This window comes from Malaya genurostris, chromosome 2, assembly GCF_030247185.1.
Source record: "Malaya genurostris strain Urasoe2022 chromosome 2, Malgen_1.1, whole genome shotgun sequence".
Lineage (NCBI taxonomy): Eukaryota > Metazoa > Arthropoda > Insecta > Diptera > Culicidae > Malaya > Malaya genurostris.
The window spans coordinates 269,163,071-269,180,603 of record NC_080571.1 but is presented as its reverse complement, the minus strand read 5'-3'; the positions used below and the strand labels follow the sequence as shown (position 1 = coordinate 269,180,603).

Here is a 17,533-nt window from a genome sequence, read left to right as displayed (position 1 = left end):
CAAAATTATTTCAATTTATTCGTCATACTATTTCATGGGCATACGAACTATTTTGGGTTATGCTGGTGTCTGAATACCGTTTCTGGACATAAATTATGACTAAAACTTTAGAGAACTTGATCTTCTACATCTGATGGAATTCTTAATCGATTGTTACACTTTAGATTAAAAGGCATAATTTAAGAATTTTGTACATTTTCTTCACAACAAAAAATATTCACGCGAAAAATGCAGATTGATAAAAAATGGGTTTTATCTCACTGCTAGGTGGATTAAGCACTTTTTAAATACGCATTTGACTGGAATCATTAGCGTATTTCGCATAAAAAAAAACGAAAATCAAATTTTTAAACTACATTGTAAATTGCGAACATGAGAATTTAGTTTTTATATCTAAGTTTACCACATAGTTCCGGCGAACGACCAAAATTAGGTTAAAGACGGGTATAAATAAATGATATAGAAAAACACATAGTTTTTCAAGAGATCCGAACATTCGGTAAAAAATATCTTAAAAACATCATTCGAACCATCCAAACCCGCAACATAAATGTATTGCAACGCAATCACACAGGCACGGAAAGCCGACAGCATTGTGCACCGGTGTCAGGGCTGTTCACAACCATTCCGAACTGACAATAATACAAAAAATCCAAACATCGAACTGCCAGCATAATAAACAAACACGACGTTACCGAACGAGCCTCCAAAACAAAACAACACGAAGCAAAAGCCGAATGCATACGCACCCACACACACACACGCTGACGAACTCAACTGCATTCGTTGCGAGTTCGTTATTTCATCGCATTGGAGCGGCTAGCTACCATCTTGCCGCGCGCTCAGTCTCGTAGAGAACTTCGTTCGGTTCGGGTGTCCTTAGTTTCTGGGAGTAGTGTTTTGCGTTCGCGTTTGTTGATCGTGTATTTTGAGTCGTGTAAGGAATTGCAGTGGCATATTATTCGATAAATTCAATCGACAGTTTCAACGTAATGAGAACGACCTGTCATAACGGTGTGCGGCAATGCAGTTGATGGTTGGTTTTAAGATAAAAATAATTCAGTAAATGTTCACGATTACGATCACCGATCGGAACGAGTGAGTGAGAAAGCGAACGAAAGAGATCGGTGTATTTAACGGGCAACTCGCGTTCGATTCGTGTGCAAGTGTCAAACAACAACTCCAATCATGTGCGATGAATTAGTGTAGACGTGCGAAAGCCGGTGTAAATATTTTGATTATGAAAAGTTGATAACAGTGCGATAAACCGTCAGTTGATTGCCTGCCAAGTGCAGTGCTCGCGTCTGTATGTGATTGCACGGTAAAAGAACCGCAATCAGCTGGGAATACATTGTGACCTCGGCAACTATTTCCCCTCAGAGTGTGGATTTCAGCGAGTGACGATCGACGATTTTAAAAATAAAACCCGGAAAATCGAAAAAAAGAGAAGAGTTAAACAAGTAACTACCAACGTCAAAATGACGAATTTATGTGTTTACATTGGATTATTCCTGGTGTTAGCGGCCGGCGGAAAAGCGCATCTGAATCTGTATTTGAACCAGCTCGAAGTCATGCGATTACTAGGTATGTAGGAATGAGGCAAAACTGTTGGATTGCACCCAAAAATAGAGACAATTTCGGTTCGATTCGTTAGCAGTTAGCAGAATCGAGCGGAGATGGGTTCACAAATCAAAGCAGTGTTACAAGATGTTTTGTTTATATTTTTGTTACCGGTACATAACCTTACTTTTAGTAGGCGATGTTTTTCATCTTCTCGCTGTTTCTCCTGTTTTGTGTCTACCTCGGATTGTGGTACAGCTCCGAACGTGATGGATGGCTGTGTGGTTAAAAGTGTTGCACCTGAATAAATACTCTGAGAAATCGTGCTAATCGTATTGTTGGTTTCCATTTTAATTCATTCGGGGTTTAATGAAATGTGAAAGAATCTATTCGTTCCCATTTATGTCGATTGACTGTAACAATTTTGGTTCAAATCATTTAAATTGTTCGCTATGGATGTAGATTTTCTATACTGTTATACTGTTCTGTACATGACACAGTAAGTATCAAAAAAAATCTATTTCTGAACGATTTCCTGTCACTAAACTGCAATTAAACTCAAATTTTCGGTCTTCTGTTTGTACATACTTGTGATTGATTGAACTCAAATACGCTGCATATGTTTCCTCGTACGAAGATTTCCATCTATGTACTTAGGATGGCAAATATATTTGCTTTCCTAGCGGATATGCAATTAATTCTGAAGGAGCGATGATCCGACAACATTTATTCTAATCCTACGGTTGTACGTTTTCATGTTTCCACAAACGTTAGCCCAAATTCTCGTTTATTTTTTATACCTGAGAGCACCTAAAACCCATCTTCGATGACCCGAGGACCCACAATCCGAGAACGGTGCTATAAATCAATTAAAAGACCATAGCTTCCTACTGCGTCTTATTCTTCCATTCCAACCGAAAGGTCCCAGAGGGACGATTTCCCTTATCGACAGGTTAAATATTTACTTTAAATCGTTTTCGGTCCTGTTGCTTTCCATTGATAGCGAACGGACGGAAAACTTTAGCGAGGATAATAAATTTTTGTGTTTCGAAATAATCAGGGTGGAAATAGGTAAAAAGTCTTACCTTTCATCCTCTTGCTCCTACTATTTTTAGTCCGCAGTTGTGTGTTTTGATATGGAGAAGCCGAGGTGACAAAAGCAGGTAATAATCACCCTTTCCCATTCGATGGAATGGCCAGTCCGAGAGAAAGGTGAATAAGTTTGTTTTTTTTTGTCGCTTTGGGCCTATTAAAGGAAGAAAGGATCGATCCGACGGGTAAGAGGCTTAAATCACAATATTGTTGGTTCACAGTGAAAAGTTCTTCACAGCTCTTTGCTCAGGAGAACTCGTATATACCTTCATTTTGCGCGGGTAATTTGTTTTTTACAATTCCATGAAAAGGCGGATTTACTTACTGCTGTGAGTGTTTTGGGCTTTCTGGGTGTTCTATGGAATACATATTGTGGAAAAATTATTGCCCTTTGTTCAGTTACTACGTTCGTCAGTTTGATGTCACTCGATGTCAGATGAGTTTGTTTAAACACCTTGGATTTGAAAATCAAACATGTTTCGCTGAACTTAACTAAATATCTAATAGTAACAAATTTTGAATGTGTAAATAATTTCTATATCGTGCTAAAAGCAGTTAGAAAATATGGTGATATCTATATCAAATGAAGAACGTAGTTAGTTAAAGTTAGTTACTAATTACTTTGTAAATAATGCGGCTCTTAAAAGGGCTTCTCATGTTTTTTGGGCAATAAGTGAAGATCATATTTCCTGACTTTGTGAATTGTAAACATAGCCTCGAGACATGGTGGCGTTTATAGGAAACTAATCCAAATCAAAATATTTGAATTGATTGTTTTAGTTGGCTGATTGAGGGTACAATACGATGCAGAAATGATCATCTCTAATTTTTTAAATGGTAGTTTTGAAATATCCCATTTTCGATTTGAGAAATTTCGCGTGCGTTTCATGATGATTTTTCAATATTGAAACTCTAAAGGAGCATTTTTATTGTGACTGTTTTTACCTCTTTAGACAAGTCTTTTTTTGAATTTATCATAACTAACTATATTTATTATAACTATTAGCTCCCGTTTCAATTCTCACGGATGAAATTTGTGTTTCAATTGAAAAATATAACTTCACGTCTGCTCAGTGGCTTAAGTTGAACCATTAGGTTGCGTTAGCAGTTCAATATAAGCTGCTGACGCACTCATGAGCCGAAGGCGAAACATAAAAAGTAACGAGGTTAAATTTTTTATTTTTGAGTTAAATATTTTGAAGATTTAAGTCATGAATTTATCAACCATGCCCATATAAAATCATCATAACATTTGAAAGACTTAACCGATTTTTTCAAATTTATGAACATGTTCTGTAAAAATGCTTGTATTTTTCAAAAAAAAAATGAAGACAAAAAAGTTGGATTTTGTGTTTGAAAACGATAATTGTATAAATTTTTAGCTGTTTTCAAGTTTTGTGGACAGAGGGAGGTACATGTTTTCATTTTTATTCTTGAAAATTTGAACTATTTAAAAAAATAAAAAAGTGAAATTTAAGTTAAGTAATAATAAGTTTTTAAGTAATCTTTTGATAATTTTAGATCAAAATTTGGCTTGAAATTTAAAATGTTTGCTACGAACGAGAATTAAAGTGAAATTCAGTCTTTATTCTTTACATTTCGTCTTCGACTCGTCAGTGCAGAGCAGTTCAAATTGAACTGCTTTGTGTGAAAAATTTAGATAGTTCAATTTGAACCGCAAAGCAGACGTAAAGTTAACGCTATTTGCGAAACAGTTTTTTATATTGCACCGAAGCGCAATGTCTTTTCTGACGTCCCAAAAGAAACAAATAGGCGACTGAGCTGGACCGATTTTCACAAAATTAGATTCAGATTGTATTAGTTAGTAAGTTAGTATATAAATTCCTTTTCCCCATTACTCAATACAAGTAGGTTTACAATTTTCCCTAGACAAAAATCACAGAACTGCGCAAGCAAATGAGTCCTTAATAGTAAGAACCAAATCATGTATATAATCAGTGGCGTATCAAGGGGGGGGAGGGGGGGGGGGGCCTTTGTTTGGGGGCGGAGATGGAATTCAGCTTTGTTTTTTTTGCTCACTACACCAACAATGGGAGCGACAAATCTCTTATTTTGCCCCGGGCGCCAAACTTCCTCGGTACGCCACTGTATATAATAGGGCTCAAAAGTCACCACTTGTGGCTGAATTTAAACCAATTTAAATCTTAATAATTTAAGTTTAACTCATATTGCTTGTTTGCCTTTCTCATACCTGAGCCGACGGTAGATTTTCAGTCATAATTTAAGAGCTCATAGCTCAGTGATTTGTAGAATGATTTATATCATCTTACTAGCAATATATTCGATTTTTTTTAACTTAAACATGTATTGCAAGAACATTGAGTGTACACTATTGAAAAACCTGTCTGATTTGACTCATGCCAGCAACAGCCAATCAGAACGATTTCTGAGGAAGAGAACAAAATATCTGCTACTGTAGAACTACATCGATATAAAAGATAAAAATTCTGCGCAATGGTTGTCGTAGTAAGACATATAGAAGAGAAACGCCGAAGATCTCAGGCTTCTAGAAAGCAGCGAGTAGCTCAATTATGCCTAGGAACTGCTCCAGCTAAACATCAGGATAGTAAAGAATATTTCTTATGGATTGTTTGTCTAGAAATAATGTTACGAATTGTATTAGTTTTTGATATAGGAAGACGGCACTAAGAATGATATTCCAATGTGTGCTACTTCGTACTATATTTCGATGTTATAATTGACTGCTTTTGTGAACTGAAGGTTTGGATACGGTTGCTACAAAATAGGACATTAGATGCAATTTGCATTATTTGTAAGATTTTTTAAATGTTCAACTCCGTTTGATTCAGGGTGCAGAATCGATTTTTGCAAACTAAAATTCAAATAAATATTACGAACTCATAGAATCAGTGTTGGTGATTGCCGATAATTTTTCAGAAGCTGCTCGATATATATTATCATTGTATACAACATTTTCAATCCGGTAGAAGATGTTACAAGAACTCGAGTCTCTCAATGCATGAACCATGAGAGAATTTGTCTACATTTCTTCGCTCCACTTCATACTCTGAGTATTTCACGGCCCTTAACAAAATTAAAGTCTGATAATGATAGGTGCTGTCTGGAATTTACCAAGAGAGAATCGCAAGTTGACAATTATCGCAGAACGATAGAACTCATGATCAGATTTTCAATTCCGAAATATGGACTACACTGATAATTTAAACAGCGTGTTTATATACAAAACGATGTAGAAATGAACAATATCCTTTGAATAAACTATGTAATATTTCTTTCGTGCAGGCACTATATGTTGGTAGCAAAAATATTCTATTTTGGGAATATGAGCAATATGAGGAACTCATCATTACACCGCTAGGTGGATTAAAACAGGTTTTATAATGTATACGAACTGAGTCGAATGGTAGGTGACACACGGCCCTCGGGGTTCCGGTTCAAAAGTCGATTTTCACAGTGATATCATAGCTTTTCTATATAAGAAAGGCAAAAAGTTCTGGTAACTGAAAGTAAGAGAAGAGAAATTCCTGCAATTGTGGCCTCTTACGACATGGAAAGAGGAACCCAGTGGATCTACTCTTGGCTACTTTTTTTATTTGGCGGTTTGGCTAAAAGCCGTTTTAGTGTATTGAGCACATAACCGATTTCATTAATATTTACGTTTCGTCTTTTACTCGTCAGTGCAGAGCAGTTCAAATTGAACTGCTTACTGCAAAAATTTAAACAGTTCAATTTGAACCGCTAAGCAGACGTAAAGTTAACGCTATTTACGAAACACTTTTTACATTTTTTGCCGCCGGATTCCACACAGCCTCTAAGCTACAGGATCAGCAGAGAAAGACAAGGATTTTATCGTATCAAAGAACGCTCCCATCAACTCTTCACACGATTGAATCAGTGCCATCGAAGAGAGACGGATATCATCGCAACAACAAAAACCCGGCATGGTATTTAACATAGAATAGACACCAGTGCGAGAGCGAATTTCTCTCGATGACATTTCTGAGAATCAAAGGTTAGCACGCTGCTGTGGAGATCCTCTCTGAAGCAACAAACGGTCGCTTATTCTCGTTTCGCGATCCGATTCTATACAGGCAGTTGATAATTGCGATAGAATCATTTTATTATTGCCGCTTACTCTAACTATGTGCATAAAATCTTTGTATAAGTTGTGTGTATGAAAATGTCTGTGAATGCTCCACACAAGGTTTTTGAAATATTGCAACCTAGTATGAGAATCATCAAGTTGAATCATCGATTCGATTTTCTGCGATAATTGTCAACTTGCGATTCTCTCTTGGGAAATTCCACACAACAACGATCATTATCAGACTGTCAATTTTTTTAAGGGCCGTGAAATACTCAGAGTATGAAGTGGAGCGAAGAAATGTTGAAAAATTCTCTCGCGGTTCATGCATCGAGAGACTCGAGTTCTTGTAACATCTTCTACCGGATTGAAAATGTTGTATACAATATAGATAGCAATATAGCAGCTTCTGTCAAATTTTCGGCAATCACCAACACTGGAGAAAGATAATAGCTACTATCTAGACCGAAAAAGTAGACTGAAAATCACACGAGCAATGGAGCTGACTGTGGCAACCCAAACTAAAACTCCAAACCCCGCATTTTACGCTTTATTCATAGCTTTCGTTTATAACTATTGACTTAGATTATTCCACGATAATTTCGGAAGTTACCCAAAATCCGCATTGTTTTGCCAACCATAAAAAAGTGAAAGAAATACCGCAACTAAATGTTCTTTGATTAAATGTGCAACTGTGTTCCAAAAAAGAACTAAAAATTTGAAACGCAGTTTTGGACGAGCAGACAGTGCCACCCGATCCGCCATGTGCGCGTACATTCGAACGCACTCTCTTCCAGTCGAACTGAGAAGTTCAGAGCGAGCAACATTAAAATTTTATATTTAGCTCATAAATAAAAATTTTATGGCATTTAATTGTTTTGGTTGCATTGTGAAGATCGTAAAAACAGTGGAGTAGAGTTTTTTTTCTCCCTTCTCTTTTGTTGGCTTTTTCTGTCTATTACTTTTGGTTCGACCTAAACAAACAGTCAAGACACGACTCACCCACGCCTACGGCAGCGACCCCGTTCACATGGAGTCCCGAAAACCTTAGCTATCATCGGCTTTTCACGCCTGTTGCGTACGACCAAAATGCTGCTGTTGGTTGGTTGGTTGGTGGAAACTGCGAGTATGGTGGCGGTCATAAACCCGATTGCTCAACGATGCGTTCGAAGGCTTCAATTACTTTTCCGGCTCTTTTTTCTCTTCTACGAACGAATAAAATATCGGTAGCATGTAATGAACTGAATTCACTAATTCGAAGCATTTTCGAAAAATGATCAACTTCCCAGCACAGCACCCGGGGCGACATGTGGCAAATGTCTCGCAAAAGAACAACAACAACAAAAAAAACAACAACTCGCTTCTCATGGGAAGCCTAAAATGCAGCGCAGTGCACAGGATCAAAACTCCCATTCGATTTCAGTGTCACGACATGCTCGATCGGAATGCAATTTATGAATTCGGGGAAGAATCCCATCATCGCGACAAGCGAAACATGAAAATAACGTTAACAGCATCACAACTCAAACTGGTAATGGCAGAAACAGGAGCAATAAATTAGCGACTGCTTGTTGTTGTTTGTTGTTGTTGTTATTACTTTCCGGAATGTCAACCCGGTTAAACAAACACGGAAAATCGCACGGAATTGGTGGAATGAGAGATGCGGTGGTTTTTTTTTTTTTTCATTTAACATTATTATGCCAGTTTGTAATCAGAGCCGAACGATGTATCGAATTAAAATTCATTCGGTGCGAATAGCTTTCGTGAATTAACGAAATTCCGCCGAAATGTGAAAACACTGGTCCGGTGATTTATTGCGATCCGACTGCATTGATTAAAAGTTTGCAATTCATCGGATTCCTCGGCAGGCTTCAATGTCAAGCAGCCACATTCCTCGAAGGTTAAAAAGTTACGCATCTGGTACAGTCCTGGTCCGTTTCGAAACCGACCAAAAATTTGAAGGTCGTTTTTATCTGTTTTCTCCAAATGACAAATCATCGATCGGTCTGATCTGGTTGACATCACTCGTCACCCACCAATGTCGCTTTTTGTCAGCGCGGATTCGTTCCCACCGCTCCCTGAAACTGAAACCCGACCGGGCCGATGTAATAAATTATTTGTTTCCTCAAGTGGTGCACAAATTTTGATAATTTCTTCATCACTGTGTAAATAATGGCAGCAAATGTGCCCATCAACCGAGTCAAACTAAAACACTCACAGCGCGACACATTGGCTGGCTTGAAGTGGTTTCCCGTCGTCGTCGTCGCCGCCGTCACCATCATTGTCATGAAAACACGTGAAAACACATCCATCCATAACTCGTTTCGGGCGTGAATGGGCCGCGGATCATATTCACCCTGTCCGTCAGACTACCGATGGGATGCTTTCTCCCGAAATTGGCTACAAATGTTCGAAGAAAAAAAAACCCGAGTCCATTACCACCGCTTTGCGTCGCTTCCCGAGCTAAACCCGTCACCAAACCCAACCCGTTTCATCTCGTGAGCTCCGGAGAGGCTACATTAAGGAAATAAAGGGTAAAAAATTTTATCGGCTGTATAAATTTTTTCAAGTGCTCATTGCTTATTTGTTTGGCCCTACGCGCCATCAATTTCGTCGAAGCTACTCCAGACCCCAATCGAAGTCTCCGCTTACTGGGGAAGACGACGACGACGATCTCGTCACTCCGAGACTCCGAGCCCCAGTTGAAACGATTATTGTTTCCATCATCGCCTCTTATGTTTATGTTACGACCGCAGCCGGGGTGTTGTTTTTAGCGTTTCACTGGAAGTTTGTAGCCGGTGTTGCTGTTGTTGTTGTTGTTGTTACTGTTCATGTGCGCACTGTACGTAAATTCATCGTGTCTTCGGTTGTTGTTCGGTTGAAGTCGACGAGTGGCGCAAGACGTGCGTCTATCAAATTGGAAAGTGCCGTGTTTATGAGCTGTCGAAGAAAATTCGACTAGTAGTCGGTCGCTCTCACCGAGTGCGTAGGAATCAGGGAGGGATTCAAGGTACAAGGGGAAGACAAGTGAAAGATTATTTCTTCAAATGCAGCTCTACTCTCGAATCGGAAATGGAAAGCGATTTTGTCTTGCTTGAACTTTGCAGCAGTATTAAACTGACTGTTGCTGTGGCAAACAGGATCTAGAATTGAAAGTATATTAGAAAATACATGCTGGGATTTCACTAAGGGATGAATCGATAATTAATTGAACATAGGATTTTGAATCTGATTCCTGAATCGAAATCAAGATCAGGATTCTGGATCTGAATTCTGAACCCGAATTCTGCACTTGGTTTCTAGTACCGAATTCAAAAAAACTGTTTTAATCAACCTAGTGGTGCAATTATGCCTTTCTCATATTACTCATACCTTTATTATTATCCACAACGAATTCAAGGATTTTGTATGAACCGCCTTTTTTTAAATTTATAAGTTTATGAAAATCGATTTGGATATCTAGAACAAAAGTAAGTCCATCCTGTTATTGACCACTATTTTCAATACTTCCGAAACATGATTTCGAGGACCGGAATAGCCGAAGTTGGTTCGTATCACCAGCAATTAATATGACCTACAAATTGGAACAGTTTTGAACCGAATTGAAAAGAAATTTTCCCTCTGTTGCTTCGTTGCTACCTAAAGCGGTATAAAATTTTTAACGCTTAACCCAGTAGTTCCGAAACCGGAAGTCGGATCCAGATGAGATTCAGGAATTTTATTTGGGATTATAACACCTCTTACTAAAAGCTCTAAGAGAATAGTCTGCGTTTCATTTTGAAGTATTTAAATATTCAAAGTATAGTTTTCGAGTGGTTAGTGGAATGAAACAAAACCGTCCTAAAAAAGGCGGGTGGATAATGTCAGAGACATAACTGGATGTCGTGAATACGAAAACAACTGACATGTTCCTTAACACTTCCGAATATCAATTAGTTGAACAAATGTATGAATTATGCAAGCATTCCCCTTTTCCACATTTTTCGCAAAAACAAAGAAAGCTTCACTTGATCTCGATTACTTTGAGTTCCATTCACACAGAGAAAAGTGCAAAAAATTTAATCAAACTGTTCTAGGTTTGCACTAAACTGAGGATATTTTCCTTCGATTTGCGAGCTAGAAATTTCAATAGTTCTTTAGACAACTTTTAGAACCATTAGAACGGCTGATTTTGTGTGATGCGTTGTCCTCTTTTCGTTGTTTTTTCACCAATGCAAACAACTGACAGCTGTGGCGTAATCGCGCTTGTCGGATTGCAAACGACACACAATACATCTGCTCGCAGCGGCGATAGAATCCAAACTGATCCAATTTTTGTTAAGAGGTTTCTTTTTACGTGATTTCGTTTGTAGCTTCTTCACTAATGGGCGGTCCTAACGGCTATAAAAATAGCCGCATACAGAATTTTAATTTCGATTATTTCATTTCGGATTTGCATAATTTATTAAAATAAACTATCAGAATGCTTTACGGGATTCATTCCTGCCACCCCCCCCCCCCCCCCCTTCCCCCCTCTTGCTACGTGACTGGATTCTATTTCCTGATTTCATTCATCCTTCTAGATTGTAAAACTGATTTCTTGAACCAAATTCTAATGCTCTGAACTGAATTCTGCACATGGATTCTGCAGTGTATTTTTGAACTAAATTCTGGAAATACAATTGAATTTTGAATCTGAATTATACTCCTAGATTTCGGTCTGCAGTTCCAGAACCTCAGGTTCAGAACTCAGTGTCAGGATTCTGAAACTACTGATACTGAATTCTGAACTCCGGACAAAAACTTTGAAACTGAATTCCGCTGAATTGATATGCATCTTCAGTTCCAGAAGTCAGTTTCAAAATTTAGATCTAAGTCCAGAAGTCATTTCTGAAATTTAGATCGAGAGCCCAGGACTAGAATCGAGACTATGATCTCAGTTCCAGAACACAGGCGTAGAATCAAGTTCCAAAATTCGGTTTCAGCTACAGTTTCAGAATTCTGGAACACGATTCTGGCCTTAGATGCTCGACGAGGAACTAAAGTTAAGATCTGGATTGTGGAAATGAACAAGAATCTGCTCTTGGATTCTTAATCTGAAATCCAGAACTTCAACTCCAGCTCTAGAACTGTCAACTACGCAGGCTAGAATGAATGAAGTATCAATTTGTTAGCTTATTCACTTATGAAATATTTAGGAAAATGCAATTCGAATTAGAATTATTTGTGGTTACCTCATGCTACTGAAAATTCTATCACACATTGCTCATCGTCTCCAATGACTTTTAGAGAAAATTATCGATTTATTAATTTCAGTTGTTTGACGTAAAGCCGCCATAACTAAGTTCAGTTTTTGCAATGACTGAGCGAAAACATATATTGGAGAAGCTAAATGAATGAAAAACTAACAGAAAAGATGAATTTTTGGAAAAAGATACGCTCAGAGACAGGACTCGAACCTGCGTTCTTATGCATTCCGTGCATACGCGCTACCATTTCGCCACTCTGAATCTTGTTTTAGTCACTCTAAAACGCCAGTCAGACACAATAGTGCGTACATCGAACATGGTCTGCACAGAAAGAATGAACGAAATATATCAAGTGTTAACCTTTTATACCTCTCCAGTAGGTAACGCAGAAATGAAATGTTTCTTACTACATCAAAACCGTCGGCTCGGGTACGAGAAAGGCAAACACGCTTAAAGTTTTCTTCTTTGATACTAGTTGATACCAAACATTTCAGAAAACATTAGTTTTGAATAATTTATGATTATGTCATACAACTGAAAATGTTATCATAAATTTATGATCATATTTCAGATGGCATGTAGTAATAATGATGTTGATACGTTAGATACAGCATGATATATTCACGATCAAAAACTTATCACTCCCTCAGAGGGTAAATTTTGAAAAGGCGTCCAATAGTAAAGTAAGTCGTATTCACGACAAAAGAATGAAAGGTTCCGTTTAGATTCCACTATGAATTTCATAGTGATATCTAAAAGGATCCTTTCGTTCTTTTTTAAGACGATTTAAACACTATTTTCGATGCTTCCAGAATCGGAAATCGGGAACCAGGACAACCGGAATTAGTTTGATAGGCCGTCTACTAACAATGACTAACGGTTGGAATAGTCGAGCCCAGTTTAGATATTTTTTTTACGTTTTTGTCATCGCGGTTGAAGTGACGCTATACATTTTTTTACACTCTTCACCCTCAAATTTCGTAACCGAAAGTTGTATTCGGGGGAAATTCTAAAGCTTGCTATGAATTCATAATTGAAGGTCAATTAGAACCTAAGTTTGTGAAAATCGATCACGCTATATCTGAGGAAAGTGAATAAGTAATCAGCTTAGGTATTGGCTTTCGTTTTCTTTATAACGTGTTCGAAATTGAATAAAATCTGCTGTGTGCATTGTTTGTAAAGGCGAGATGTGTTTTCTTCTTCCGTGCCAGCTCGTACCGATGCGTACTGGTTTTGTATCGTCATTTTATATGATGGTTTGAAAGCTTTGAAACTCATCGCACTGTAATTGCGGAACCGGAAGTTAGATCCGTATGAAGTTTCACAACAGTTTTTGAGACAATATGAGCTTCAATTTAAGTCAAGATTTGTGAAATTCGGTTCAAGCTTCGCTGAGAAATCGAAGTGAGTTCTACTTTTAGAGTTTTTCTTCACAATCTTTGGTACTACCTTTCGAAACAGGAAATAGGAATCTATTAGAGCCGAATCAAGTTTATATGCTCTCAAATTAATAAGTTCTCTAGAAAAATTTATCAGTAAGTTTTGTGGGATTTGTACTTGTCTATGCCATCGTATATGAAAAAAACACATGTAATTCAAAATTTTCCACTTATCGTACTCTAGTTCCGAAATCAAAAGGCAAAACACGCCCCTAAAAATGATAGTTTTATACCTCTCAGTTTGTAACTCCTCAACCGGAAGTTATAGGACTTTTAATAGGAACCTACGCTTGTGAAAATTGCATGAGCGATCTCTGAGAAATTGGATTGCAAGTTTTGATTTGGAACACATCTTTATTTTCTATAGAAGGGTGCAAAACAGAAACTCAAGGAAAAATACACGTAGAAATGTGGTTAGGTTTTAAACACTTACAGCTCAGTATATTTTGTATCTAAGTATTCTAAGATTCGATTTGAATGTATCAAGCCACGTATTTTCAATTATAAATAATTTTGATTAGTAGCGAGCAGTGTCCTATTTTGTCTGCTAAAAATCTCCGGTATATCGGATTTCTCTGCCATAGACGACGGTTTTGAAGAAGTAAGCGATATATCAAAGGGAAAGCATCGCTCTGATTTGTCAATCGATGCAAAAGCGAAGCTGTTGGAAGCACGCGAATTGGTTATTGGTAGACAACAAGACAAAAAGTGCCATAAAACGATTTGAAGTTTTATTTGGTATGCTCTGATCTTGTGTCATACAAGCTCGGATGAAATTCCATGTTATGTCGTTTCGCCTGAGAAATTGACAACTACCCCAGGGTAAATTTTGAGTGCTTAAGATTAATTTCTAATTTATATAAGATGAACTTGATTGATAATGAGAAAAATTTTATCGCTTCAACCGAAATCGCAGAATGGTAGAGAAATTTAACGCTATAAAAATAACTTCTTGCATACAAAACTTGAAAACAAGCTTGGCGAAGAGAAGCTTAAATATTAAAATCGTATCGCAAGTATGTACAAAGATATAATTGCATACATTTGGGATATTGGTGTAATTTCGTTGGCTATAAAACAAACAATGTTCGGTGTTGGTGCAGACTCTCGTGCAATTGCGGATTCAAAAGTGTGACGATTGATTGAACTGTTTGATTGTAGATCATTAGAAATTTTTTTTTGCTTGTTCCACATCAATGGCTCGAGCAACATGCACATTTTATCCCGCAACTCTCGAATCGGAAGTCGGATCCAGATGAAATTCAATAGCAACCTATGGGACTGTAAAGCCTTTAATTTGAATCTTAGTTGAAGAAAATCGGTTGAGCTGTCTCTGAGAAAATCGGATGCACTTTTTCTACAGTTTTTTGCACAATTTACCTCGTTACTCCCGAACCGGAAGTCCGATCTGGGTAAAACTCAACTGCAACTTATTAGACCAAGATACTTTTCATTTGAATCTAAGTTTGTGAAAATTGGTACAGCCATCTCTGAGAAAATCGAGTGCACATTTTTGTAACAAACACACATACATACACACACATACACACACACAAACAGATATTAGCTTAGTTCGTCGAGCTGAGTCGATTGGTATATGACATTCGATCCACCAGGCCGCGGTTAAAAAATCGGTTTTCACAGTGATTGCATAGCTTTTTTATATGAGAAAGGCATAACCTATTCTTTGTCTCCCAAGTGATGTGATAATACCGTTTTTGTCATTGATATAGTCTCATTGAAACACTTTTGGTCTTGTTTTATAACTAGAAATGAGTTCTGGAACTGACTTTCGAACCTAAATTCTGGATCTGGATATCTAGAGCTGAGTTCTGTTGTTGAATATCAGACATGATCCAGAATTCAAGAGCTGAGTTCTGAACCTGGATTCTGAAACCGAACTGGGCCTAAATTCTGAATTCTGGATTCTGGACTTGGCTTCTTGTGCTGAATTCAGAACCTACATTTTGGGACTGAGTTCTGAAATTTAATTCTGAACCGGAACTTTGAAACTGATTATTTTAAGTGAAGTTCGCAACTTAATTCTGGACGGAGTTTTAATCCTGGATTTGAACTCAGAAACTGAATTCGAAAATTGAAATTTATTGGACCACTAAAACGATATGCACGCTTCGTGAGTATTTCTCATTAATGCTCATTGATTCTAAACACTTTAGAAAACTTACGTATGGTTATTCCAAACTACCGGAAATTATGTCATAATCTACTGAGAAAAGGGGAAGGTGTTCGGTAGCCGGCAGTGTTCCGTTGTCGGCACCCCACCGTAACTTTTGGCAGAAAGCAGATAGCGTCATTTCGACAAATGTCATGTATGTGTAATAGCAGCACGTTCTTTTTGTGCAGAATACCGAAGCAAACAGACGCTTGTACTTTTTACTGCATTCAAAACCAATTTCAATTGCATGAAAATCAACACAAAAGTTTTTCTGACTTTTATTCTAGTATCATAAATTGAAGAGCATCAATCGGAAAGGTGAGTGGATTGAATATTTATCGATCTATTTCGTGGTTTAATACCGGTTGCTATCAAAATTTTTGCAATCAAAAATTTGTTTTGTCATTTTCAAAATGTTTACCGATTTCGGTTACCGGCACCCCAGTTTTTTCGACAAATCGTGAAAACTTGTCAGTGATATGCAGGCTGCTGTCGAGATAGAGCAAGCCAAAGTTATGGCCAAACATCTGGCTGCTCATACAGTAAATTCTCCGGCTAAGAAAAAAACGTGGAACCGGCCAAATCAACACCAAAGGCACCATCCAAATCATCGGCCAAGAGAGACAAGGCGAAGTCGCCATCAGGTAATGAAAACTTTTGTCCAAAACGCCTCCGAAAAGAATAAATTCCGGTTTCCCTTTGAATAATTGGATTCTTTACTTATATTTTTCCGAAATTTCTTGGGGTGCCGGTAATCGAACACCTTTTTTGAAATGGCCAAAATTTATCACTTCACTAAATTGATAATAAAATTTTCACAATTAAATAAATCAACTTAGTTTCTTAATCAGTTATTAGCTAGGGACTTTAGCTTTCCATTGATGTATAGATGTCCGCATGATGTGCACGAAGTCAGAAGTTATAAGCTTAAAATAAAAGGGTGCCGGTAACCGAACACTCTCCCTTACAATAAGAGACATTCATGATCAAAAACGTATCATTTTCCCAATAAGCTTATGTTTAAATGGCACTCCATAGTAAAATAAGACGTATTCGCTTCAAAATCGATTTCTGATTTTGGACTCGCTTAGTATTGTAAATTTTCCAGAAATGCATTTGAAATGCCAAATTAGATGCCTCGCTACGAGGGCAATAGCTGCAATTGATGCGTTTGAGCCGTGCATTACGAAATATGCCGTGCCGAAATAGAAGCAAAGACATGATGAAGTTATTCTCCTGCATCACAACGCTCGGTCTCATGTCGCAAAAGTTGTGAAAAAATATTTGGAAACGTTCAAGCGGGACACTTTTGTCACACTCGCCGTATTCTCCTGACATTGCTCCTTCTGATTACTGGTTGTTCCGACAAATGCAGACGATTTTTCGAGATGGAAATCGAAAATTGCCTGAAAGGTGGGAAAAAGTAGTAACAAGCGATGGATGATACGTTGATTAATGTTATATTATTTTTATTTTGGAATAAATTAAAATTTTTTACCTAAAAAAAACGGATCGAATTAATTTGTACTCCCAATACAACCATTTTTAGAGCACCTCACACTTAAAGCATTGATGTGTCGAAGGCGAAACGTGAAGAAAATGATTACAAATATATGCTTTTAGAACAAATTAGCTACTTTGTAAACAAAAACCCCCAAATGTATGTTATGTTGTTATTTCAGTGAGTTCGCTGGTTGCTGGCAGAAATGATAAGAACAATATCTTTTGCATAATCGGGTTTTCTGGACGGTTCAAATTATACTTTATGAAATTGTCACTAACCGAATGTTCTGAGTTTACACTAACTGTCCTCAATACGTTCGAAATCAGTTTCCGATCTTGAGGAGGACACTCAATGAAGCGGTTTTGCAAAATTTCAGCTTAGACTCCAATCGATTGATATACTTCGCAAGTTTGGCAATCAGAATATTAGCTTCGCAAACCGTTTCGA

At 37.6% G+C, this 17,533-nt stretch overlaps 1 protein-coding gene across 1 annotated transcript in view; it reads left to right on the top strand.

Annotated features, from left to right (window-relative positions):
* The first annotated feature begins 859 nt into the window (after window positions 1-859).
* Window positions 860-17,533, top strand: part of LOC131429956 (tyrosine-protein kinase Dnt) — a 291,002-nt gene continuing 274,328 nt past the window's right edge. The window contains exon 1 of the mRNA XM_058594500.1: window positions 860-1,584. Coding sequence (XP_058450483.1) covers window positions 1,479-1,584 — 106 coding nt within the window. The 5' untranslated portion in view covers window positions 860-1,478. The remainder of the gene's footprint in view (window positions 1,585-17,533) is intronic.